We start from the raw sequence: 26287 nt of genomic DNA on the forward strand, positions 1-26287 counted from the left end.
TTTCAAAATCCTCAAAAGTCACTGTCATCCGAAGAACAGTTTGAAACTGTTGCTCTTGGGACAGAAGGCTAAAACCTAACTTACAGAGCAGAAATTTCAGGCCTGCCACAAAGAGCCCTTCTAACGCTGAAAAGCTTCTCTTTTAAGAAAGATTTCTCATTCCTTCCTCCTGAGTTACCAAACTCTTCCCACTCCACCCTGACCCACTGACATTTTGTTCCTGGCCACTCTCCCACCTAAATGCTGCTTCCTCGCCCATGGAACTGTTCTTCTTTGCCAACCCATAATAAGTGTTCACCCCAGAGGCTAAGAATAGATGCAGTGTCCTGGTGACTTGAAAATTAGGTAACATCTGAAGGATGAACTCTACGGTGACCACAAAGCTCATTCTAATCATTTGAACCAGATTATAAACATAGGATCAGGGTTTCCCTGCAGGGTGGAGGGGAAGGTCCTAAGCAAGCAAAGAAGAATGCCCTATTAAACAGGAGGGGAAAGCAGCTACTGTTTGTATTTGCTAAGGACAAAGAAAAATGCTAATCTAAATACATGTTCCTGCGTTTGCACAGCACACCCCACCTTTAAACAGCTCCCCTCTCCCACCCCTCACCTCCAGCAAGCCAGTTCTGTCAGACAATTCCCTCCAGCAAACAGATTTTATTGCACTCATTTCTCTTTAATATGTTTTCCTGGATTTGGGTATGTATGCTTCATCTTTTAGTTAGGTTTGTAACCTTGCACAGGTCAGCCTCTTAACCTTTCTGGGCAGCGTCTTCATCGGGAAAATGAAGCTGGGTGGAGGATCTGTGAGCTGCTTTGCAGTTCTCGCTCTTCGTAACAGCGGCTGGAGCGGAGGTTATTGTACACAGATCTCATGATAGGTGTTGCTTATCCCCAGCTTGCCAGTTCCTTCCAAGGTTTGCTGGGTTCTTTCTCTAAGGCATTTTATCAACTTAATGTAAAGTAGCATTACTTGGCTAGTACAGCCAGAGAGAGCAAAAGTCAGCAAATTTTTTCCACCAAGGGCCAGATAGTAAATATTTTAGGCTTTGTGGGCCATAAGGTTCCTGTCACAGCTCGTCAACTCTGTTGTTGTAGCGTAGCCACAGACAGCACGTAAATGAATGTGTATAGCTATGTTCCAATAAAATTTTATTTACTAAAAAGGGTGGAAAGCTGGATTTGACCGGTCATACCATAGTTTACTGACCCTTGAAAGAAAAGACTGGCAACCTGAAGATAAGCAGTGTTTTCTCCCTTCGGTCTTTCTGTTTAAAACCTGTATCCTGGATGATTTCCTAATCACTGTCCTGTTGTCATTGTTGTTGTGTCAAACAAGGACTGTTCCATTATTTTAGCCACCCACAGCCACCTCACTGTCCATGCCCCAAATAAATAACTTAAGTGCGCCTGCCAGCTTGTGGGGAATCTGAAACAGTTAAGGCAGCTTGTTTCTCAGGCGCAGAGATAAATTAATGGCTTCATAAGTAGACAGTTGAGAAGATGAATAGCCTGGAGGAACAGTCGAGCAGTTAGTTTCACTGAGACAGGGAAAGAAGAGGAAAAGAGGGGGAAAGAGAAGGGGGAAGAAAGATTAATTGAATAGCAAACCAGTTTGTGAGATCTACTGTACAAACTTGCCCAGCTGGGTACTTTATCTTGAATTTGTTTTGCAAGTTGCAGATGCCTAGCTCTGGAAGCCAAGAAAAAGAAAGGGCAGTCATCCCACGCCAAAATACTCTCACGGATCCCAAGTTACTTCATTTTTGTGGGGGAAGAAAATCATTATATATCCCCCTTTTAGAATAAGTCGAGAGAAACAGAGAGCCATTTTACCCAGATGCCTAGAACAAGACAAATATTTTTAGAGGGTTTTTTAAAAAAATATTAAGAGAACAATACCTGCCTGATAGCGTTGCTTGCTTTGTGAAGCTTACTGCCCTAATCAGCCCTCAAAACTGCTTTAGCAGTGAGTCTTAAATATTTCAACACACTTCAGTGAAATCAGAGACGTTTTTGTTTGCTGCTTTAGGACGTATCTAATTGGACCCCTTTCTACCTTTTGCTGAAATCAGTCCCGCTTGACAGAACCTTGCATTCCATTAAAGTGAAAGGAGAGGTAATCCCAGCAGTGTCATTACTTAACATTATTTAAAAAGATCTCTCACATGTTGACCGTAATTTACAGAGACATTTTATCAAAGTAAGACCCCAGGGGCCCCGGCCTATACTCTGGTGTTTGTTTATTGAGATTTATAAGGTTTTCTTCATACATACTGTTTCTTTAACTATTTATTCCTAAAATTTTACAAAAGAGAGTATTGGTGAATTAGATGTTAGGGCTAGAATAGTGGGGTTTATTTCTAATTTTTAAATGTGGACTGTTTTTTTCAAAAGGACTTCAAACTGGCTTTAAATGAAATATAAATAATAACAGGGAGGACAGGTAATTTGTCCCCTGAGGAAAAGAGGTGCCCATTTAAAAGACTTCAAGTGTTCCCTTAATTTGCTATCAGGTTTTATAGACATAGTTTGCAATCTTGTGTTAGTGCTTCACATGGTGATCCATGGACAAGATTTTAAGGCACCAAAGTAACTAATTTGGAAAAACGTTCTTTCACCATATTTTCCGTACGTTAAAACATGTATCCAGCTTCCTGTAAATGTAAATTAACCTTACACACTGCCACTTACTGGTGAACATGATTTGATTGCCTGCAGCTAAAGGATTTGGTGATCATATAGTTCATTTACCAAATGGTCTCCTAGCATCCTTGAGAGCATTCTAGAAGATAAGTTTCCCATCAATAGTCCATTTGGAAATTTTGAAAGTATAGACAAACTGTGGAATTTTCCAGTAGGCTGCATGGACTTTGATCCCCAAAGTCTAGTAGAATGCACGCTGCATAGTAGGTGCTCAGCAAAGATGTGTTGAATGAATAAGTAAGAGTAGAGTGAAGATCATTCTAAAGACATAGCTTGATTATTGGAAGAACTTTATTTAAAAAACAAAAACAAAAAAACAGACATGCCTTCATTGTTCTAGCAGTCCTGTGCTGGATTAAAACAAGGGTCAAGAAACTTTAACCATATTTAAGCACTGGCATACTACTTTAATTCAGTGGCCTAACTAAAACTATAAAAGAATTTTAAAATCTTAAATACACACACACACATATACACACACATAGATGTGGAAAATATGTATAAGTGCACATTAAATGTGAATTTATATTAAATCCCAAGAAGACAGGATCAGAAGCCTACTTTGTAGATTAGCATCAAATACTATCGTTTTATTGGTAGAAGCCAAACAAAAAACACACCAGGCAAAATGGAAGATCATTCAAGGGCATTATTTGAATCAGTATGTGGCTATTAGTTGCTGCCAAATCAATCTTTAACTCCAGTTTCTCTAGAAAACTGGATTTTCTATCATATAAAACGTTCCACCAATGGAAATACCTAATTCATTCACAATCACACACACATACACACTCATGTATGGGCTGAGGAGGTGCCATTTTTACCATGGCCTTCCCATGCTCTTGAGGAGAAAATGAGTATTGAGGGGGAAAGATGAATTCTGTTACCTCCTACATGGGCCGAGTGTAAGGCAGAGAGTGAGGCTGAGTGTGGAAGCCAAAGCCAGCACATGGGAGCGTATTTTCCTTTCAAAATATTTTATGTACTAAAGTTTGCACAACATCTTGGCAATGACAGCAAGCCTGTATAAGGAGGTGTTTTGTGTTTCATAGCTAACATAAGAGCAAAAAAATATATAGCATCAGCCAAATATTATTTCAATCATGATTAAAAGAATGTGTATGGTAGGATACATGGTAAGGCTCCAGGGCTAGAAGCTACAAGGTTTAAATTTTTTCCACAAAATTCCATAAGAGAGCTTATCTCTTATTTTTCTATCTTTTGGTATTGTGAAGGAATGAAACTAGATTTAGCACAGTCCATCTGTTTGATTAGAGAGAGAAAGAGATATGGTTACATTTTCTTGGCATACAGATCTTCTATAAATCTTAGAGGAGTGTGGTTTCTGCAGATTTCACTGGAAATTATTTTGATGAAGTTCTCCAATGCTGCCCACATTAAGCACTCTTTTCTTTCTCATCATTTTTTCCCCCTTCTACCTATTTTTTAATCTTCAAAACATAGAGAACTGCCTAGCACATAGTAGATATTCAGTAAAACTTATCAAATTCATTAATGGATGAATGGATGTATGGGTAACTAGACTAGGCATTAGGAGGTCTGGATTTTAATTCTAAGTCACTAGTAGGTATCATACCACCTAATGGAAATCATTGTGCATTGCTTTTTACTGTAATAACTTTGAGTGAGTGCATATGTGGGGAAGTGATGTTTGTTTCTTAGATTCCCAGGTAAACTATAAGCCAGAAATCACAACTTCAAATGCCTATATGGGCCAAGCAAGTAATAGAAATGAGGAAAATTGGTGGATGTAATAAAATAGGGAATAGTGGGGACTGTGGACAACCGGAAAGCACAAAGGCCAACCTGTGTTTAAAACATGATGGGAGCCAAACACACCACACCTGCAATCCAAGCACATTTACAACATAAGCTCCTTCCCTGAGATAACTGTTTCTAAACCATCTCTGTCATATGTAAAATAACACAAAAATAAGTAAATAGGAAAAATATTAATTGCTAAAATTTATCAAGCACCTACTAAGTTCCTGGAACTGTTCTGAATTCCTTCTGTTCTAGTTTTATGTCATTAATAGAATTACCTCCATTTTATAAATGAGGGAATTAAGGTACAATACTTAGTAAATGTATATTGGGTGGTCTATTGATAAATTATTGGATGTTAAGAAATAAAAAACAGCACAACAAGGAACAAAGTAACAGGGTGCTGAGCTGAGTCCTCAACCCAAATGAAAGAAGCACACTCCAAAGAACAGTCTATCAGAGAGTGACATTCAACTCATCTTCTGACATTTCCAGGTGGGAGGGCGGAGATAATTCCATAGGTAGCTCATGATCTACAACGTAACTGAAACTACTACATTTCTGATAGAGTTGACACAAAGAACAGCTTTCTGCAATCTTCAAGGCCTGTCTCCCTCGCTTCACAACAAACAAACAAACAGACAGACTGTTGCTCCTTTGTGTTGAAATAACTAACAATTATGAGCAACTATTGTCTATTTAGTGCTTACAATATGCTGAATATTTTGGGCATTGTGTTATCTTCTCTAATTCTCACAGGGACCCTGTGAAGTCCGCACTGTTGTTTTCATTTTACAGATAAATAAATTGAGGCTTACGAAGGTGAATTGACTTCTCCCAGATCACGCAGCTAGTAAGAGCCAGAACTGGGATATGAATCACAGCAACCTGTCTCCAAAGCTCATGGCTTTATGGCATGGCCATGCAAAGACGGCTGAAAGAAAAGTGAATTTAATTTTTCTACATATGTTTGTCAACCATATTTTTAAAATGCAATATAGTATTGCACTAAACTCCAAATTATATCATAGAAAAGAGCAGATGTTTCTATTCAGGTTAAAGTGGAGAGTGGAGGGTTAACCACTGCCTCCCATATATTCTCTCTCACCTTGATTTCTCCAACATCACTCTGGTTGTCTTTACACTTCTCTGACACCACCTCTTTCTCTGCTTTCCTCTCATTAGTGTGTGTGGACCGAAGATTCAACACTCAATTTTCCACATATTTCCTTTTCCACTTGCCCTCCAAGAGCACTCAACTCACAGATCTTCATCTGGTACCATTCTGTTAATGACACTCCCATGCTTGTCTCCCAGTTCACACTCCTAGAGGTTTGTAGGATATGTGGGACGAAATCTTTCCCAAAAGCCACAATGGATTTAAAGTTGAGAGAACTGACTGGTCATTGGGTGCAGATGTGTGAGAGGATGCTTCCTTTAAGCTGCTCAGAGATGGCTTTAATTATTTTTAATTAACTGGTGAAGAAGACTGACCTCCTCCCCCAATCCCCACAACCCCTTCCCTTCTCCCCAAGCCCCTCCCTTCCACATGCCTGATTGAGGGGCTCACGAGGGGGGCATGCTCGATAAAAATATGCTTCATGGATGGTGGGTTGGCACAGGTTTAAAGTATGAAAATCTTTGTCCTCAGTGCTTCTCATCGCAACTGCAAAACAATAGAGTATATGGATGAGAACTGGAGCTCTGGAGTCAGACAGACCTGGCTTCAAAGCCTCCTCCAGGACGTACGGCTATGCGACCTCTCTGAGCTGAGCTTTCGCATCTGCAAAATTGGGGTGGTAATACTAGTTCTTGCTGGTGGTTTTGTTGGGAGGAGTAAATGAGAGAAATCAAGTAAAGCGCTGAGCCCAGTGACTGGCCTATAATAAGCCTCAGTGCATGGTCATCTTTAAGATTCTTTTGTATCCCTTTGCTTTTGAGACAGTTGGTCAGCTCTGTAGCCCCAGGGATTACTAAAGCAAGGCCATGCTTCCTACATCCCAGACTTTTATAAACTCAGCAGATAACTAAAGAAAGAGATAAAAGGGAAGAAACTTTCTAAAGTGGAGTACCTACCACTAACTACTACTACTTGTCTGGCATCATGAGAGTTGCTTTATCTTTTTAATCTCTTGTAACCTCACACAGTCCAGTTGGGGAATGAGCTGGATTTCATTGCTCCCATATATACAGTGTTTCTCAAAGAACATTCCCTGGGCCAATGAGCATTAAAATCACCTGAGCAGGTATCTGATCCACAGCCTCAGAATTTCTAGAGCAAGACCTGGGCATCTGTGACTTAGTACTTGTATCATATAATCTAAAACTTGATCCTATATGTGCTTGTATTTTTACATCTAAGTATGTAATTTCTTAATTAGATGATATATTCTCCAAGGTAAGAACAATGTTTTCTAGTTTTCTTGTAACCCCAACAGTGTACAGCTCAATTCTAAACACATCATCATGAATGAATGAAAATATTTGGCTGGGTTTAGCTTTCTGCACTGCATAGTCCTGACCTGTCAATGCCTAAAGACCTCAAATTAGAGACCTCAAATTAGAATGGTGATTCACTAATACCCAATATTATTCAATATACAATGTGAGTTTTTAATCAATACTTCCTCATTGTCATTTAGTTGGATGCTCTTTTATTGATTAAGCACCGAGATTTCTGACTTACTGACCAGGGAACAAAATTAGCAAGTGTCTGAAAAATGAAGTCCTTTTCAAGTCTGGAAGTGTTTGTAAAACAGAAGTCACAGGCCTTCCTGCCTTATCATAGAAAGCTAGGCCCCTTCTGTTCAAAATGCTTATTCAACTTTTAAACATATGAATTGAAACCTAATTTTCATTGCAGGATCAGCATTGCTATGTGCTAACTTTAGGGAAAAGAAAGAACTTGTTACTTTATGATGTGTTTGTTCCTGAGCAATTGAGAGGTTTGCCATATGCTTTTATGGTAGTTTTCTTTGAGGTTCCATAAACGCCTTCTGGAATGTGGAGGTTCCACCATCAGGGTCCTTTGGGAGCCTTTCCAGCGCCCTAATGTCATTAGCCCAGCTGCTTCAGGGGCTGTGATATGCAATTATTTCTTCTACACTTAAAAAGCAATTCTCTGATCTCCAACCCATTAACCATGTTTGATCTTAACAAGATGAAAAATGTTCGGAATCTAAGCTTATGATCTTTGTGATACATTTTTCTTCTTTTAATTCACAGTAGCTTTTCCCCCCCTTTCTCTTCTGTAGGATCAACACTCTGTGGTAGGCCAGAACACAGGCCCCAGTCCAAGTTCCAACCCCTGCTCAAATCCAAACACTGGAAGTGGTTACATGAACTCCCAGCAATCACTGTTGAATCAGCAATTGATGGGAAAGAAACAGACTCTACAGAGGCAGATCATGGAGCAGAAACAGCAACTTCTCCTGCAGCAGCAGATGCTGGTGGATGCGGTAAAACTTTCTCCTAATGTCTACTGCGCGTACCTGGTGACCCAACAGAGGGAATTCATGATTTTCCATCTCTTATTTACCGCCCTTTTGTCTGTACTTACTTATGTGACAGCAGCAAGGGTGTCCTGGCTATAGAAGTTAATTCTGTACACGCGAAGTGCTTCTGGGGGGCAAAAACTTGATTTACCAGCTGCTGGAGAGTTGGAATGCACGGCACCTCGGCTAACTAGCCCTGCCCAGCCCAGGAATGTTTAGAACCACCAACATGGGCATTTAAATCAGGCAAAAGAAACCAGTCTTGTTCCGCAGCCCTGCAGGGCAGAAATGGTGACCAGAACTCTAATCAACTCAGATCCAAACTGATTTTAGAGATAAGACAATTGTAAAAGCAGTTTTAAAAGTCAGCATGGAGTTTCATAACTTAAGATTTGGCTTTCGAAATAAAGCATCTCAGAATGGAGGATGTTTTTTAAGAAAATTGAAAATGTATTTCCCACTTTTATCATATTGAAGTGGCCTTAAAAAAAAGGCAAGCCGTTATTTCTCACATGTTACCCAGACATGAAGTGTGCTTCAGTACTTACCTGTTCATCCCTTCTGTAGTCTCAGACATACTCACAGCTGATCCCAGCCCCTCCTGCCTCCTAGGACCAAGGCCCTGTCTCCAAGGTTCATTCTCTCCCTTCAAAGTTTTTGGTCAAATGAAAGAAGAGACAAAGTTAACCATCTCCAGGTTGATAGAGCCAGTGAACACAGAAAAGAGAAAAACAAAATAAAAAATGTTTATACTCAAGGAGCTTGTAGTAAGAGTCCAGAACCCAAGGTGTGATAAGCTCTATAATCCATTCAGTAAATATTTAGTCACTTCTGATGAGAATACAGCTATAAATAAGACAGTCCGGCCTTTGTCCTTAAGGAGCTTGGAGCCCACTGGGGATGCCAAACAAATAGGTAACTGTAATGCATGTGATTAAATGGTACGATGTGTGAACTACTAGAAATGGTTCCAGAGAGGAAGTTATATCTACTGAATATCTGAAGTGAAGTGGGAAATGGGGGTGAAGAGCAGGGGTTTACAGCCAGAAGAACCAGCGTACACACACTCGGAGACAATATACTACACATTAGCTGAGGCATAGAGTGTGCGGAGGGTCGGGGAAAGGCCGGGGAAAGAGCTTAAGAAATCAGAACCTAGCGCAGCCGGGCGTGGCTCAGCGGTTGAGCGTCGACCTGGGATCCAGGTGATCAGGGTTCGATTCCCGGTCAGGTGATCAGGGTTCGATTCCCGGTCAGGGCACATGCCCGGGTTGCGGGCTGCAGCCGATCAGTGACTCTCTCATTATTGATGTTTCTGTCTCTCTCTCTCCCTCTCCCTCTCTCTGAAATCAATAAAGATATATTAAAGGGAAGAAAAAAAAAAAGAAATCAGAACCTCCGTTGTCCTAAGAACAATGGAAGGATGTTAAGGGTTTTAAACAAGGAAGCACTAGATTCAGATCTGCATTACAGTAAAGCTATAAACATATTAAGGAAAGACCTAATGGAGGAAAATATAAAATCCAGCCTGGATAGATTGGGGATAGTCTCTCAGAAGAGATAAAATTTCACTTGGAAGGGCTGTAGGATTCTGATGGGTAGAGTATGTGGGGTCCGTCACTCCAGGTGGAGGGTGGGCCAGAGACCAAAAGGCACAGCCTGTGTGTTGGTTAGTCTGAGACTGTGTCATGAAATAGTTAATATATAATGAAAAGTATACATAATAATATAACAATTATTTCTGCCTTGTAAGGAATGAGAAGAAATACAAATAAATTTATTTGAATTTGTATAAGGAATAGTGAGAAATAAATTTACAGGTGATCTTGAGTACCGCCTTAAGGTATAAGGTTTAGGGAAACCACTGACATAAAGTGATGCATCTGATTTCTTCTATAAATCATAGTTTTGACAACCCCAGTTCTCCCCCTCACTCGCTCCCACTATATTTTTTTAACCTTATAAACTAAATAGCTTAGAAACAAGGGTAGTAAACGAGAAAAATGCACAATCCAAGATTGACTTCCTGGCTACACGCTCATTCCCATCCATTCTACTAATTTGTTGAATTATAACATGCAGAGGCTGAATTTCCGGGTTTCAGCTCCGGTGAAAAGGCAAGGAAACACTCCACGAGGGCCGGGGCTGGCACTGGCCGAACCCCCCCGAGCTCCGGTTGAGTCACCGTGGGGCAGGTGCAAAGGGCAGTGGCTTAGCCGTGAGAGATGAATGAGAAGGAGCCTGCTGTCTTTGTGATTTTATAAACCACTCACATTTCTCTAGTTTGGACACCATTGAGGCGGCCTGTACTTTTTAGCATATCCAGGAAGAAACAGTCTTTGATACCACTTTACATTAGCATACGCTTTGTAGTCATTTGCAGTCAGTTGGCAAGGCCAGAGAGCCGCCTAAATTGAGACGTTTTCTCATGAAAGTGTTATCCTCACTCTCTATTACTCTCCCACCAATGAAACACAAGGCGGAGAGACGAGTGGTACTTATTACATTGGGCATCGTAATTATCAACATGTTCTGTGCACCTACTATGTGCCAGGCACCGTGCTGAGCTTTTTCGGAATTAAAAGATTAATCCTTACAATAGGAGCATGAGGGAGATCCTAGAATGATCCACATTGTACATTTGGAGATGCCAAAACTGAAGCAGGACAGATATGTGCAAGAGAAGGTTATCTCTATATTAGGTTTCTAGGTCCCAGATATGGGTTATCCTGAGACATTAGTGGATAAGTTAAATTTCCTATTACACAGAAGTAGTCTCAGGGATGCCTGTGAGTTTGCACTTGCACAGAATGGGAATGTCACTCTCTTGCCAATGAAGCAGCCTCCATTCAGCGTTGGAGGCTGGTGGTGGCTACTCTGCAGCACAGAGTGACAAATCGGCCTTTCTGTGATGGTCCATGTGCAAGGACCTTAAATCTAACTCAAAGTTCCCGGAGATGTATATATTAACCCTTGCATAACATAATTTAGCCCTCAGGGAAATAAAAAGTCAATAATTGAATTGAATATATATATAAAAAATAAGTCCAGATTTGAAATCTAGTCTTTAATGGGGAACCAAAGGCATGGTTATTCTGTCTGTCTCTGTCTGTCTGTCTGTCTCTCTCTCTCTCCTCACACACACACACACACACACACACACACACACATACTCTCTTGCTCTGTTTCTCCCTCTCTCTCTAATACACACACACATCACACATAAATCAGATTTTCTTCAACATAAACAGCAAAACACCTAATTACATAAGAAAAAATAATAAATGCTTTTGAAAAATAGATTTCAGAAAGCCCCATGCTTGGCATAAAAATCAAAACTCTCAGCTTGCACAATAGTTTACAGCAGGAACGGCTGAACATTGCCACATTTGGGTTCACAGAACATCTCAAGCTGTTTTTTAAACATTTAGGGTTTGGGTAAACCCAAAGTTTCACCAACCACTTTTTCCCTTAATTTGTAAACCCATATTTAAAAGAAACGTAACCCATGTGTTTCTGATTCATTTACACTTAGCTCATCAAAATTGTGTTTTATATGAATTACTTGATGCCCCAAAAAACCCTGTGAGTCTTTCAAGTGTTTTTTCTTCTTCAAAACAAGAATTTGAATTTGGTTTATTGTTATTTTAAGGCTGCTTTTTTCCTGTAGAGTAGATATATTCTACTTAGAAAGCCTGAAATTTGATGGGAAACTGAGAAATACATGGTTAGGGTGCGTTCTAAGTTAGGCAGTCCACATTTGGCTTTCATCTACAAGGTCTTCTTTTCTATTTATCGACTTTTCTATAATTATATTGTTCTCTGTCTACCTCTGCCAATTATTTTTATCTTTGAAAATGAAGGTTGCTTTGGGGTGCAAAGAAGCAATTTTTAAAAATTCCTGATCCATACTGAGAAAGCAAAAAAGCAGCCCCTGATGTCCAGAACTGATAGGACACTCACAGCCAGGCCGCTTTGTTCTCTGTTGGACATAAACAATGGTTACAGAATACTGACCTCAGACAGGGTTACTCGGAGACCATGATAAAATGAGACAAAATAAAGCCACTTCATAATTTTGTCTAAAAGCAGATACAAACAAGGGCACTGTGCAATCCACAAAATACCAAAATCCCCCTCTTTGGCTAAATGAGTGACAACTACTTCATTCCTCAATCATAGAATCAGCCTCACTTTCTGACAGGTTACAAGTGGGGATCAAATCCCCGCTTCCTTAGACCCTCCCTAAATCACCCAGTCAAAGCCCAAGTCCTGTCACAGGTTCTTTCTAACGGGCTCCTGCGGAGACATCCCATGGGTTCCCTGTGTGGGCTCCCTCACCGCAGCAGTAATAAGCTACACTAACAATATAAAAAGAAGGTCCCCTGTTTCCTCCCTTAGCTCCCAAAGAAACCTACTCTAAAGATCTAAAGGTAGGTGATTTCAGAAGGAAGTAAAGAAGGGAGCCTGGGAAATGTGTGTGCTTTGAGAATGGGGCACAGAGAGAGCAGCAAGGGACCCTTGTGTGGTGTGGCAGACATGAGCCTGAGTTTTTGACTCAGGATTTGGTTTCTGTTCTACAACTGTATGATCTCAGGCAAGTTACTTAGCCTGAGGAAGCTTCTTTCCTCGTCTATGAGGTGGAAATAAGCATACCTACCTTCAAGGATTGTTTATAAGGGGAAAATGAAGTAATATAACGCCCCTACCAGTACCTGATAGGTTATCTCCTGACATCTCCTCCTGTCTAGAGTTGCCAGACTTAGCAAATAAAAATACAGAATGCCCCGGTGTCTATTTTATCTGGAAATCCTACTCCTTTGCCTCTGTACTCCGTGGAACCACACCTATATACAGGGTGGGGCAAACGTAGATTTACAGTTGTGAGTACATGAAACACAGTTTACTCTTGTATCCTTGATTAATTATTGTATTGTTTTCCATATGAACAACTGTAAACCCACGTTTGCCCCATCCTGTATAGGTGCCAAAGTATATCAGGTGCGCTACAAAATAAAACTGAAACTATCGTCTCAAAAATGATACAAATTCAGTCCCCATTGAAATCTAATTGCAAAATAAAGAAAATGAGAATAGTCACTAGACCCAAAGCACATGTCGAATGTTAAGGAAAGTAGAATTGCACTTCCAGGCAGGAAGTTTCTGGAAATGGAAAGGATTTGTCTCTGAATTGAGACTATTGAATACAAGGTTCATGATTCGCAACTATGACTGCAGGATTGTTCTCATGCTCTTTTTTGAATAATAGTCTATAAATTTTACAAGTGAGAAAGTAGCAATGCAACTCAATATGTTTTCATTTGTGTTTTCAAGGAGAAAATTCCTCCACAAGATCAGATAAACAGACATTTGACAAGGCCACCCCCAGATTACAAAGACCAAAGAAGAAATGTGGGTAACATGCAACCAACTGCTCAGTACTCTGGTAAGTTTTCTCAAAAATTAATAGAAATTATAACTGTAGAAAGAAGAAAACTGTTCTTTCCTCCTTTCCCCATCTCATATTTAATTGTAACATTGTTTTTAGAATTTTTCACTACTTCCCGTATAACTTTCAGAACAAGACTAAACTTGAATATTTTTAGTTTTCTCATCATTTCTTCCTTAGTCTTATTCTGAATCCACATATTTCACTGCTCTCCAGACTACCTCTGAGAGTTTTAAAAAGCTTAAACATTTTCTAACTGCTAGGTTCAACCATTCTTCTCCCAACAGCATATCTTGACGCAGGTAGTGTAAGGTAAGTAGACATTTCTTTTTGAGTCACATTTGTAACTTGCTTAAAACCCAATCTTTTTTTTTTTAATTTATCTTTATTGTTGAAAGTACTACACATGTCCCCTTTTATCCCCCATTGATCCCCTCCACCCCCCATCCACCCCACCCCCCAGGCCTTCCCCATACCAGTGTCTGTGTCCATGGGTTATGCTTATAAACATATAAGTTCTTTGATTAATCTCTCCCCACCCACTCCCCCCTCCCCACCTTCCCTCTTGGATCCCTCAGTCTGTTCCATGCTTCTGTGTCTCTGGATCCACTTTGTTCATCAGTTTATTTTGTTTATTATATTCCACATATGAGTGAGATCATGGGGTACTTGTCTTTCTCTGACTGGCTTATTTCACTCAGCATAATACTCTCCAGTTCCCTCCATGCTGTCCCCAAGGGTAAGAGATCCTTCTTTTTTACAGCTGCATAGTATTCCATGGTGTAAATGTCCCACAGCTTTTTTGTCCACCCATCTAGTGATGAAGCCCATTCTTTTTGTCTGCACCTTTGGGTTCATGTCCTTAACACAGATAGTCCTGCCACTAAGAAATAATTGAAAAGCAAGATTTTATTTTTATGAAATCTCTCAAAAATACCAAAGGTGATTATATTTCAAATACAAAGCAAAACTTCTTGATAGATCTGTCAATATAACATAGGTGATAGGCACTACCCCTAAAATCTCTCTCCTCTTACTATCTGAACTCCAAAAGGACTTCTCCCAAACCTACCCTTTGCTGGCCCTGCCTTCTCCTGTTTACCCCTCTGCCCAGAGCTTTAAGTCCCCTCTGCCCAGAACTCGCTATACTTTCTGATGTAAATTAAGCTTGTCCTGGAGTTTCCTAAGTTCTCTCTGCTGTCCCTGTTACCTTCATCTCTTCAAAAGCCATAAAGAAGATTGTCTAAAGAAGGAGGGGCTGTGAATACTGTTTGTTAATATTTTCTGGCCCTGTTATAAATATGCCATTCTAATTTATCTCAGCTTTTCAAATGCACCAGACTGCCTCTCTCCCCTAAAATTAGGAATGGAATATATGTATTCCACTTGCTAACATTACTTCACCTCGGGGTGAAAACAGAATTCTCTAGCTTATTCTGTCCTCAAGGAGGCTGAAAGACAAGATGGGGTTTATTTGGAACATGGCTTCTAATACCACGGCTTACCAGTGGGTTTATGGGACGCTACCTTAGAAATAGTATACAAAATTCGAGGTGGATGTTTGGGCTTTTCTTTCCCATGCATATGAAACAATCCCGAAGGACAGCAGTCGAAGGGTAGCTTGGTGGATCTACCATGTTATCCGGGACTCAGGCTTCCTTGTCTTTCTGCTCCACCTTTGGTTAGCATGGAGTTTCCATTCTGAGGGTTGCTTGTGCCCGCCACACCTCCAGCCCTCAGATCCATACTCCAGATAGAAAGATGGAACAGGAGAAAAGTAGCATGGCCTCTGAAATAAGTCAGATTCCCTGTTTTCAAAAAAAAACACCAAAACACTATTTTTTAATTTATCGAGCAAATACCATTATATAAATTTTAGGTGTACAACAGAATTTGATATCTGTATGCTTTACTGTGTGCTTACCACCAAAAGTCTGGTTTCCTCCCATTGCCATGTATTTGACCCCCTTTACCCAATTTGCTCACCCCCACAACCCTCTTTCCCTCTGGTGACCACAATTCTGTTGTCTATGTGTTTGTTTTTGTTTTGTTAGTACGTATGTTACTTTTTTGTTTTATAGTCTCCATATGAGTGAAATCATGTTTTTTGTTCTTTTTGCATAGGACTTATTTCACTTAGTTCCATCCATGTTATCACAAATGGCAATATTTCATCTTTATTTATGGCCAAGTAGTAACCCATTGCACCTATATATTTAAGGGAAAGCAAAAGTAGCTCTACAGTTGTGAGTACACAAAACACAGAGTTTATTGAATTATTTATTATTGGATTATTTTCCATATGAACAACTGCAAACCTACTTTTGCCCCACCCTGTATATACACCACATTTACTTTATTCATTTGTCCTCTGATGGACACCTAGGTTGCTTCTGTATCTTGGCTATTATAAATAAAGCTGCAGTGAACATGAACCAGATTCCCTTTTAAAAGTAAGTTTCTTAGACTCTCACCTAATAACTTCTACCTTTAACCTGAATTTATTCATATGGAACCCCCCCACCGCCATCGACAAGAAAGTTTGGGAAATGTGGTTTTACAGCTGGGAACATTGCTACAAAATCAAGGCTCTGTTTCTAAGGAAGACAGGAAAGTTGGAAATTTGGTAGACACCTAGCCATCTCTTCCACAATGCCTATGGGCATTTTCCTAAGGGATGGTCCTCAGCATCCACCTGCTGACCCCCAAGTGGGTAAGAGTCACTGCTCTAGAGCATCACACTTCCATGTCTTCTGAGAATAAAGTAAGCAACAAGCACAACACCAACTCTTTCATCATGTGTATCTTAACCTCAGGACAATAATAATCACTTTGCCCAGATGTTAAGATGAGAAATGATGTATGAAAAGCACCTGGAACAATTGCTACCGCATAATAAGAGCTTCTATGTATTAATTGCAAATAATATGTTGTGATCTTTATGGATATTCTTTCTCTCTGGTTGTTTAAAAATACTGCTCTCCTCATAAACCTTTTCAGGGCATATTATTAAAATAGAGGGTACCCAGATGGAATGATTTTTAAAACTTCTAAATTTTTTTCCATAGCATTTTCATAGTGTAAAGGCCCCTCTCATGAAACCCTCGGATACCAAGGTGATGTTGCTTAAACCTTCATTAGCAGTCTGTGAACTCTGAGTTACTATACAAGTATCTCCTCCCTGACTGATCCCTTTTCATCAAACACTTGCTGCCCTACCCAGTTGCAGGGCCCCAAGCTAAGCCTGGAGATATAAGACACTGCTCCTGCCTTCAAGGGGTATATCATCGACTTGGAGGCATATTTTAAAACAATTAGCAACACCTTCAGTCTCTCGGGTTGGGCACCGTGCTAGCTGTCCTCAAGAAGTAGGGGATATCCTCGGGTTACTATGGCAGCTGTGCCCTCCCCATACACTGCCATCCTGGCGTTCATATGTGTACCTAGTGCTCTGTTCCTCAGTATCTCTGATGTTCTGGAGGGAGAGTACTTTAAAAGAGTATCTTCCTCCAAGTTAGATCTTTGCTTCAGTCCCTCATTCGTTCATTCGTTCATTCATTCATTCATTCAATAGATACTGATTGAATATCTACTTCGCATCATCTACTAGACTTGGAGAATATAACAGTGAACAAAACAGGCAAAAATGATTTCCCTCGTGGAGCGTATCATCCAACACGCACTTTTTAAAAATATATATATATATTTCTGACATCTCACTTTGGCCTCTCAAGATGTCTTGCCATGATGACTTTAATCTCCCCAAGCCAGGAAGATTTCAGTGTATTGATTAATCGCTCCCTGATGTGTGGAGCCTCTGTATCCAGCAGCCCATCCTTGGGTGGTCCCACATCCAATCACTTATTGACAGGCGTCAGTGTCGCTGGCAGGCCCTTGGAGGCTCCATGGATTTCCCAGAACAAGGGCTAAGTGCTAAATGAAAACTTAAAAGAGCAAATGCTGCTGGAGAGAGGAGGCTGGAATATCGGGGAATGTGTAATGAAGGATGTTGGCCTGAGCCTTAAAGGAAAGACGGGGCTCAGTGAGTCAAGATGGGCATCAGATAAGAGGGAAATTGCATGAGCAAAGGTAGCTCATGGGTAACAATGCAATAGTAACTGTACCTCCTGGAGCAGAAGGCTTTCCATATGGAAATGATCACGGGAGCACTGATTACATTGAATTTCAGATGTTTAAAGAGATAGGAATTTACCCTTCGGACACAGGAGCCACTTTGTGGCAGCTTCTTGAACAGGGATGATGCAGATGAAGAACTGGACATAGTTTCCAAGGCCATGGGTTTAGCCTGGATCAGTTATTGCAAAGTTCTGAAAAAAGAGGAGATAGCTTACTGCTATGAATTAACCTAATTCTCATCTTTTCCTTAGGTGGCTCATCAACAGTGAGTTTAAACTCTAACCAGACTTTGACAAACCCAGTTTCAACACACACCATTTTAACCCAGAACTCCAGCCTCATGTCTACGTCCCACGCAACGAGAATGCCGTCCTTGTCCACGGCCGTGCAGAACATGGGGATGTACGGAAGTCTGCCTTGCAGCCAGCCCGGCACCTACAGCGTCCCTTCAGGAATGAATCAGCTGACCCAGCAGAGAAACCCAAACCAACTGATAGCAAATCAGAACAACCCTCTCATGCCACGGCCTCCTGCCTTAGGGCCAAGTAGTAATAATAACGTGGCCACTTTTGCAGCTGGACCTGTTGGCAATTCACAACAACTGAGACCAAATTTAACCCATACTATGGCAAGCATGCCAGCCCAGAGAACGTCGAACGTAATGATCACATCCAACACAACAGCACAAAACTGGGCCTCCCAAGAAGCGACAGCCAAACAGCAGGAAGCCCTGAAGTCCGCGGGAGTCCGCTTCCCCGCAGGGACACCTGCCCCCTACACTCCAAACCAGTCATTGCAACAGGCGGTGGGTGGCCAGCAGTTTTCCCAGAGGGCAGTGGCTCCTCCTAATCAGATAACACCAGCAGTGCAAATGAGACCTATGAACCAAATGGGCCAGACTCTGAATGGACAAACCATGGGGCCACTCAGAAGTCTGAATCTCAGACCCAATCAGCTGAGCACACAGGTTTTGCCTAATTTGAACCAGTCAGGAACAGGGTTGAGTCAGCCAAGGACAGGCATAAGCCAGCCACCCTCTCTGACACCTGGCAATTTTCCGTCACCCAACCAAAGTTCCAGGGCTTTTCAAGGAACTGACCATGGCAGTGACTTAGCTTTTGACTTTCTCAACCAACAGACGGATAATATGGGCCCTGCCCTAAACAGTGATGCTGATTTCATTGATTCGTTGTTGAAGACAGAGCCTGGTAATGATGACTGGATGAAAGACATCAATCTTGATGAAATCTTGGGGAACAACAACTAAAGGGGAAAGGGGAGATGATTCACCAACCCCAAGCACTAAAAGGCAGTATTTTACAAGGACTCTGGAAAAGCCAACTGTTGACTTTTAGTTGACCTACATAAAGATACCGTGGCTTAAAAATGGAAAGCAGAAAGTAACCGTGGTGGTGAATGTTTTGGTCCAAATGCTTGTTTTAAATCTCAAACCTGACAGTAAAACATTGGGATCACTTTTCCCTGTCTAAACTCCAGGACACAGTATCCAATTTATCCAAACAGAACTGCGATGTTGATGTGTAATTAGCTGTGTAAAATAGCCTTCCCAAGCTCCTTTTCTCCCCGAAAGAAAATACAACTTTTAGCTTGTTTAAACCCCATGTCATGCGGAGGTATTAGTTCCAGGCAACGAGCAACAAACTCCTTAATTCTAATAGATTTAAGTGTGGTTTAATCTTTCCACTTTATCTTTTCATTTTAGTTTTCCTAAAACTTCCTAGATTGAAGTGTTCCAGGTTTCTCTGGAGTAACCAAACACTGTCCTGAGTGAAGAAAAGCCGGAGAACCTAGAGAACATGCAGTGAATGGAGGAATATCTTCCCCAGGTTCACCCCTCACTCTCAGTTTTCCCACATATCCTGTACTTCAGTAAGATGCTGTGTCTAGTGATGAGACGCTGAAACGTGAACACAGAGCTGTCCAACCCTATTGGGCTTCCACAGCCAGTTTCTGAATCCATGTTCAGGACCTGTCGCGCGTGTCTACTTCAGATTTCACTATTTACAAAAGAAAGCACCCCGTTGGGCGTTGCTATAAAGGAGATTTATTTGGCCACAAATAACCTGGGTGTTGCTTATTGTGATGGTCCCTGCTGGTTAGTTCCCAAACTGAGTGAAATTGAGTCTGGTCCTCCCAGATTATTTTGAAGACCAGACACTGATTTGTAAGAAAAGGAAGTTTTGAGGCCAAAACTGAGATTAGGAGGTATCATGTTTGGGTTAGAGATAAGAAACAGAAGATCGGACCAGGGATGGCAAGTACCTGTGGGTACACGTCTGTGTCCTGGGGCTCGAAGGGAAGCATAATTGAAGAGGGAAAATAAGCTGTCCTTACATGGACATATTATTCGGGGAAACAGCTAAGTGAATGGAATGTGATCTGTTGGTAACAGTCTATTTGTTCTTCTGTCCTGAAGTGGTGAATCACTCCCACCTGCTAGATGGACCCTTGTATCCAGGTTTTCTCCCTCAGGGCTCAGGGCTGTGTCGGAGAAAGAGTTTTTGTTGAGTCACTTAACCACCGAGCCCACATGCAGAGCAGCTGTGAAAGGGGAAGATGTGTGCCATCTGAGAGGGCCACAAAATATCACTATCATTTTCCTCATTACAGAGGAGCACAGGCTAGCTTCAGCTGTTTTAGTTATATAGTCACCTATTCAATGAGCAAATGTAATTTAACTGAATTCGTTTAATAACTAAACCTTTAAATATCTGTTCTTAAAAAGAATACATGAAAGTTCTGCAAAACCCTCTCCCAATCTGTCAAACGTCTAGAAGCACTCTCTTTTACGCAACACCACCATCACTGGCCCAGAGTCTTTTCTGTGCTAGGTTGTAAATATAAATGAATTACTTGTTTTGTAAACTTTTGTAAAGAATATTTTGGTAGAAATACTTAAAACATATTCTTTGGGTTATATTTATACTTATGTGAAATAAATATACTATCAAAAGGTTATATTTTATACAAAAAGTAAATTGTTACCTTTTGTATGCTAATATACAAAGTTTTGTATAATATGATGGTTTATTTTTAGCTCTACACTTAATCCCTAGGTGGTCAAGTGGGAACTTTTAAAAACTATCAAGAGGCTTGTTAGACAAATCTATATTCTGAAACCTCAATAAGAAAGCATTCCAGGTTTCAATCCTTTTTTTTTTTTTTTTTGCTCTGAAACTCTTTTTTAAACCCATAGGTCTGTGTCTTATTTTATTATTCTGCTGTGCACATTGTATCGGTCCTTGTTGCATGTGGTCTACTGTGTGTTTTCCCTTTTTATAGAACAGTGTTTCTCCATGCAGAGATGCAAGGAAAAGTTATGTACATAGAAACGCTTTTATTTTACGGCTCCTCCATGTTCCTGTATATATCTGCCAGCACTTCCCAGTTACACTCCCTTGATTCAGCTTATTTTTGCCCTAACATAAATAGTATGTTTTGTAGTAGCCATCAAATTTAAGAGATAAAGCGATCAGAATGTTTGGATCTTCTTCTATCTTAATGTGAATTTTATAATTAATGTCTATTTATTCAGCTATTCATTAAAATACAGGATTCTTTGGAAAACATGATGTAGTCTATAGTTTCTGTTTGTTGGCAGCCTAGTACCAAAGATGACGTAATTTTCCTGAAAGCTGAGATAATGACAATTTGATAGACATATGTACCCAAAACTTTACAATTTACAGCCTAAAAGCTATTGGAATACAATCTCTCATTTATAGAAATATCGGACTACGTAATTATTGGCATTGTTTCTCATCCTGACAATATTATAAAGGAGGTAGAAGCAATTTTTCTTTTTTAATTCAAAGGCTAGGAGGCAATTTAAGCAAATAATTCATCCTCGGCTGTGTGTTAAGCCCAATGAAGATAAATAACTCTGCTCTCCATGAATGCACTAATATTACTTGCATTACTGTAACTGTACCCATAACTGTAAAGATCTCAACTTGTAAAATGAGTATTTTGTATTGCGTGTCATTTTATGTGTTAAAAAATAGTTTTTAAACATTCAGAAGTGGTTCTCTTGTATGAAATCATAATTTCAGTCACCAACAATGTTGTTGCTGTATCACAGAAAGTCCTGAGAACTGTTGACGGTGATGGGCAGATTTATTCTCTGAGAAGTACCTAACACCGGCACCATGCTGACTGGCCTCATTTTAGTGATCTCTAGCTCATGAAGGTCCTACATACACAGCACCTACTGAATACTGGAGGCAAACCGCCCGATCCTCAGGCAGGGCGGCCCTTGCGCGGCCTGCTGTGCGGCGCTTGGCCAGACGGCCGGGTGAGCGGGGCCTCCCTGCGCAGTTTCACGGTCCCCGAGTTAAAGAGGCTGAAGAAAGATGGGCCTCTACGGGAGGCCAGGGGAACCATCTAACCAAATTTTCTTGCTCTGCTGTTGAACTCGATATTGCCAGGGCTCCGTTGTTCTTTTCCTCTCTGCCGAAAAGAAGTGGCATTATCCTTCTAATTAGCATTATTCCTGGAGCGATAATAAAAATTGACATTTTATATAGTCCCTCTCCAATGACTCTGGAAGGATGGATAGTAAACAAATAAAATTAACATCAATAATTACATACCAATAAAATTATCTATGAATCCCACCATGGAAGTAGCCCTGAGAAAGGGAATGGGAAAGTAAACCACCCTTTGATGGCCAAAGGCAATTCAAACTCTTAAATGTTTTCTCCACTATTTCCATTTTATATCTCTGTGTTTCCTCACTCAAAAATGAGGGTTTGGGGCTAAAATAGCTCTATATTCCTCTCCAACTCTAAAACTCTGCAATTGATTGTTTTTTTCCAAAACTAAGTGGAAAAGTTAACCAAAAGACTCAATAGCATCGTATTTAAAATAATCACTATTCACTTAACCTTTTGGAAAGTCTCATAGTGGCAGTCAAATTGTTTTTTAATCTTCATCTGAGGATATGCTCAGAGAGAGGAAGGGAGGGACAGGGAGAGAGAAAGAGAGAGACATCGATGTAAAGGAGGAACATCAATCTGTCACCTACTGTATGCACCCCGACCAGGGATCAAACCCGCAACCCAGATATATGCTCCAACCAGAAATCGAACCTGCAGCCTTTTTGGTGTATGGGATCACATCCCAACCAGCTTAGCCACCCAGCCAGGGCAGCAGTCAATTTTATTTTACAAAGCAGCCATTTCCATAAAAACTCAATCCTATGAAAATGAGATACCATCGTAAATAGGCCAGAAGTCACTTAGGCAAACAGAAAGGCAATGCCAATTTAGATGCCCACTGACTTAATACAAATCAAGTCCTGAAGAGCAAAAGCTTGAATGTGATATTACATGGTCATTTCCCTATGAGGTCAGAGAATTTCATAAAGAAAATATTTGCCTACTAGGGAGGAGAAAACTAATACTTTCAGTACTCTATTCCCTCGATTATACAGTAATAAACTTTTGTGAGTTGTAAATGATAATGTACCATCTTTTAAATGTGCTTCCTAAATTCCTATAATAGACAAAGTACATGTAATGACCTAGTATCCACTTCACTGGCAACAATAACATGACGAAAACATTGAATCATGAAAATTAACATATTGACCATAGATTTTTAAAACTAAATACTGTTGTCCCTGACCTGCATGCAGTAATATTAAACGGGGGCTTTCATTTGTTTACATAAATAGTATTTTAAGTTTCCTTTTTACCAAATTTATCTTTAGCTCCAGGATGTGAATGAATATTCTGATGCTTTTTATAATACGTTGGGATCTTTCAGCAAAATGGGGGGCAAGGGAAAGAATAATATATAAAAAGCTGCAAAAATCTATAGAAGTTTTTTATAGGGTGCTTTCAGCAAAAGGAAGGAAAGGAGGAAGGAAAGAAAACATCTCAAATAGGCTTCGAGAAAGGAATTTACTTGTTAACATAGCTCAAAAGTTTAGGAGCGAGTCTGGGTTTGGGCACAGCTGAATCCAGCAGATGGACAATGTCATCAGGGATTGGCTCCTTTCTGTCACCTCTGCTTCCCCGTGTCTTGGCCACATCCTCAGGCAGGCCCTTCTCTCGGGTGGAAGGTGGTTGCTGGAAGCGCCAGACTGACAAGTCCTGCGTGAACAGCAGCGAGTGCTTCCCTTTCAAAAGTGACAACCTTGCAGCTCGCAGGCCTTGACTAGGGCCTGTGCCGGTCTCGGCCATCACTTGGATCAGGGGGGCGCAGCGTTGTGACTGGCCAGGCCGGAGTCAGGCGCGTATCCCTGGAGGCAGAGGTCGTGTTAGTGCCGCCAGCCCATGTGGACTAAGAGCAGGAAAGAGGCGATTTCCCAAAGGAAAATCGAGTTGCTGCAATCAGAAAGAAAGGAGGGAGGAAGGAGGGAGGGAGGGAGGGAAGGAGGGAGAGAGAAATGATTGTCCAGGAAGGAAGCAAGGGAGGGAGGGAAGGAGGGGGCCACAAATGCCTACTCTCCTTTTCTGGCTGCTCTCTTTCCACGAATACTGTTTTTCCCATATTTTCCATTTCTAAAGCTCACTGTAATCCAATCATACTCGGCTCCTCCCCGTAAAGAGGCAATCCAAAGCTCATTTACTTACTACATCCGCCCCCCAGTCCAGCGCACCTAGGTGGGCTAAACTCTTTTCTGCCAGGTCAAGACGAACCAGAAATCTAAGCCCAAAAGAAATTCATCCACTACTAACATATCCAAGTGGAGAGAGAACAGGATAATTGTAATCAAGAGTTCTGTTTGGAAGAGAAACTACCGTGTAGATCTCACCCTTCTGAACAAGAGGAGTGAAGGCTGTTCTGCCTCTGAGCATTCACACCAGTGGCCCGGGCAGGAGCATTCAAAACCCTCCTTTCTCAGGAGGCAGGCGGGCTGCACTTTACTACGGGGATAATCGCCGCTTCCCCAGGGGGTGTGTTACGGTAGGCGTTGGGGAAAAGCCCAGGGAATCACTTTTCTCAAGCCCCACTCGTATCTCCCGCTATGATTCCCATCTGTTTGACTTAGTGTTCAGTAGCTTTAGCTTACAACGGAAAATTCAGCTTTTCAAAAAGCATCACTGATTTCTAGCCGGGGGAAAACAAAAACCACTTCGACTAGCCCAAGTGTCAGAGAGACGTTAAGGCAAAGACTTGGCTACACAGGTGATGGGCGAGCGGAGAGGCCAGGCAGGGGGTGGGGAGGCCCTTCTGAGATGAGCCAAAGCAGGAAGCCGCTGCTACTCCCAGGATGAAAGGACCCAAAGGCAAGAGGTCAGGACCCCTAAGCAGATGCTACAACATTGGCTGGTCTCTCTGGCCCGAGCCGATCCAGTGACGAGTTTTCGTTGCTAATGGAGATGCCACTAAAGACAGAGAAAGAGAAGGAATACAATGTACCCCTCCTGTCTTCTTTCACTCTCCAGACAACGCACCTTGTTGGCTGAACTCAGCTGGACTTCGCTCACCCAGGAGGCTGGGAACATAGCATTGCAGGCTGGACTAGAAAAGGGCAAGAGAGAAACCTGCCAGCGAACAGGCCCAGGGCTCACCCCACACGCTCGCAGGTTTCTGGACTCAGCCACCTGGGTTGCTGACTTAGAGCAAAGCGCAGCTTTAGCAAAGCCTGATCTCCCTTCTCCACTTTCAGATACATTAATTTCTGTCTAAATGTGTCTACTTATTATGGAATGGTATCTATTAGGCAACTGTTCAGCTACAAGTGTTTGAAACCTCAACAAATGGTGGTTTTGTGTGTGTGTGTGTTTATTTTATATCCTCACTCGAGGATATGTTTATTGATGTGAGAGAGAAACATTGATGGGTTCCCTCCCCACACACACCCTGACCAAGGATCAAACCCACAACCTAGGTATGCGCCCAGACTGGCGTGACTCACTGGTTAGAGTGTCAGCTCACACACCGAAGAGTCTCAGGTTTGATTCCTGCCTGGTCAAGGGCAGTGCCAGGGTTGCAAGATCCATCCCCGCCTCGACCGGGGGCGTTCAGGAGACAACCAATCGATGTGTCTCTCTCACGTCGGTGTTTCTCTCTCTCTCTCTCTCCTCCCTTCCCTCCCTCCCTCCCTTTCCACTCTCTCTAAAGCTCAACAGGGGGGAAAAAAGTCAAAGAATAGTTAAGTCCAATCTTACATAAATTTTTCCAGAAAATTGAAAAAAGATAACACTTTCCAGCTCACTTTTTGAAACTGGCATAATCTTGATACCAAAACAAGACATGAATGGATGGCACATGATAGGAAAACTATAAACTAGGAACACTCATGAACTTAGGTTTGACAATCCTATACCGATTTTGCCAACACAAACCAGTAGTATATAAAACAACATAGCATGTTATGACCAAGTTGGGTCTTTCCCGGGAATGCAGGATGGTTTCATATTTAAAAATCGGTAGGAGCAAGACAAGGATGCTCACTGTCATGACTCCTACTCAGTCTACTCAGTGCAGTAAAACAAGAAAAAGAAATAAAATACTTAGAAATTGCATCGGAAGAACCAAAGCAAACATTATTTGGATAATCACAAATAAATATGATTATACATTTGCAAACCTCCCAAAGAATCCAACAAGTTTTCTTGATACTCAATTGATAAAATTTTTGTAAACCACCACCTTCTAAAAATTATAACTTTAAAAACATATCATTCACAATAACATCAAAATCATTAAGAATATAGGATATATATGTATGTATGTGTGT

The 26287-nt window shown here is 41.1% G+C and overlaps 1 protein-coding gene across 1 annotated transcript in view; it reads left to right on the forward strand.

Moving 5' to 3' along the window:
- Positions 1 to 21161, forward strand: part of MAML2 (mastermind like transcriptional coactivator 2) — a 326728-nt gene extending 305567 nt beyond the window's left edge. The window contains exons 3-5 of the mRNA XM_081154987.1: positions 7746 to 7949; positions 13320 to 13431; positions 17823 to 21161. Coding sequence (XP_081011113.1) covers positions 7746 to 7949; positions 13320 to 13431; positions 17823 to 18838 — 1332 coding nt within the window. The 3' untranslated portion in view covers positions 18839 to 21161. The remainder of the gene's footprint in view (positions 1 to 7745; positions 7950 to 13319; positions 13432 to 17822) is intronic.
- Positions 21162 to 26287: the final 5126 nt, after the last annotated feature.

This window comes from Miniopterus schreibersii (genome assembly GCF_964146895.1).
Source record: "Miniopterus schreibersii genome assembly, chromosome: 12".
Classification (NCBI taxonomy): Eukaryota; Metazoa; Chordata; class Mammalia; order Chiroptera; family Miniopteridae; genus Miniopterus; species Miniopterus schreibersii.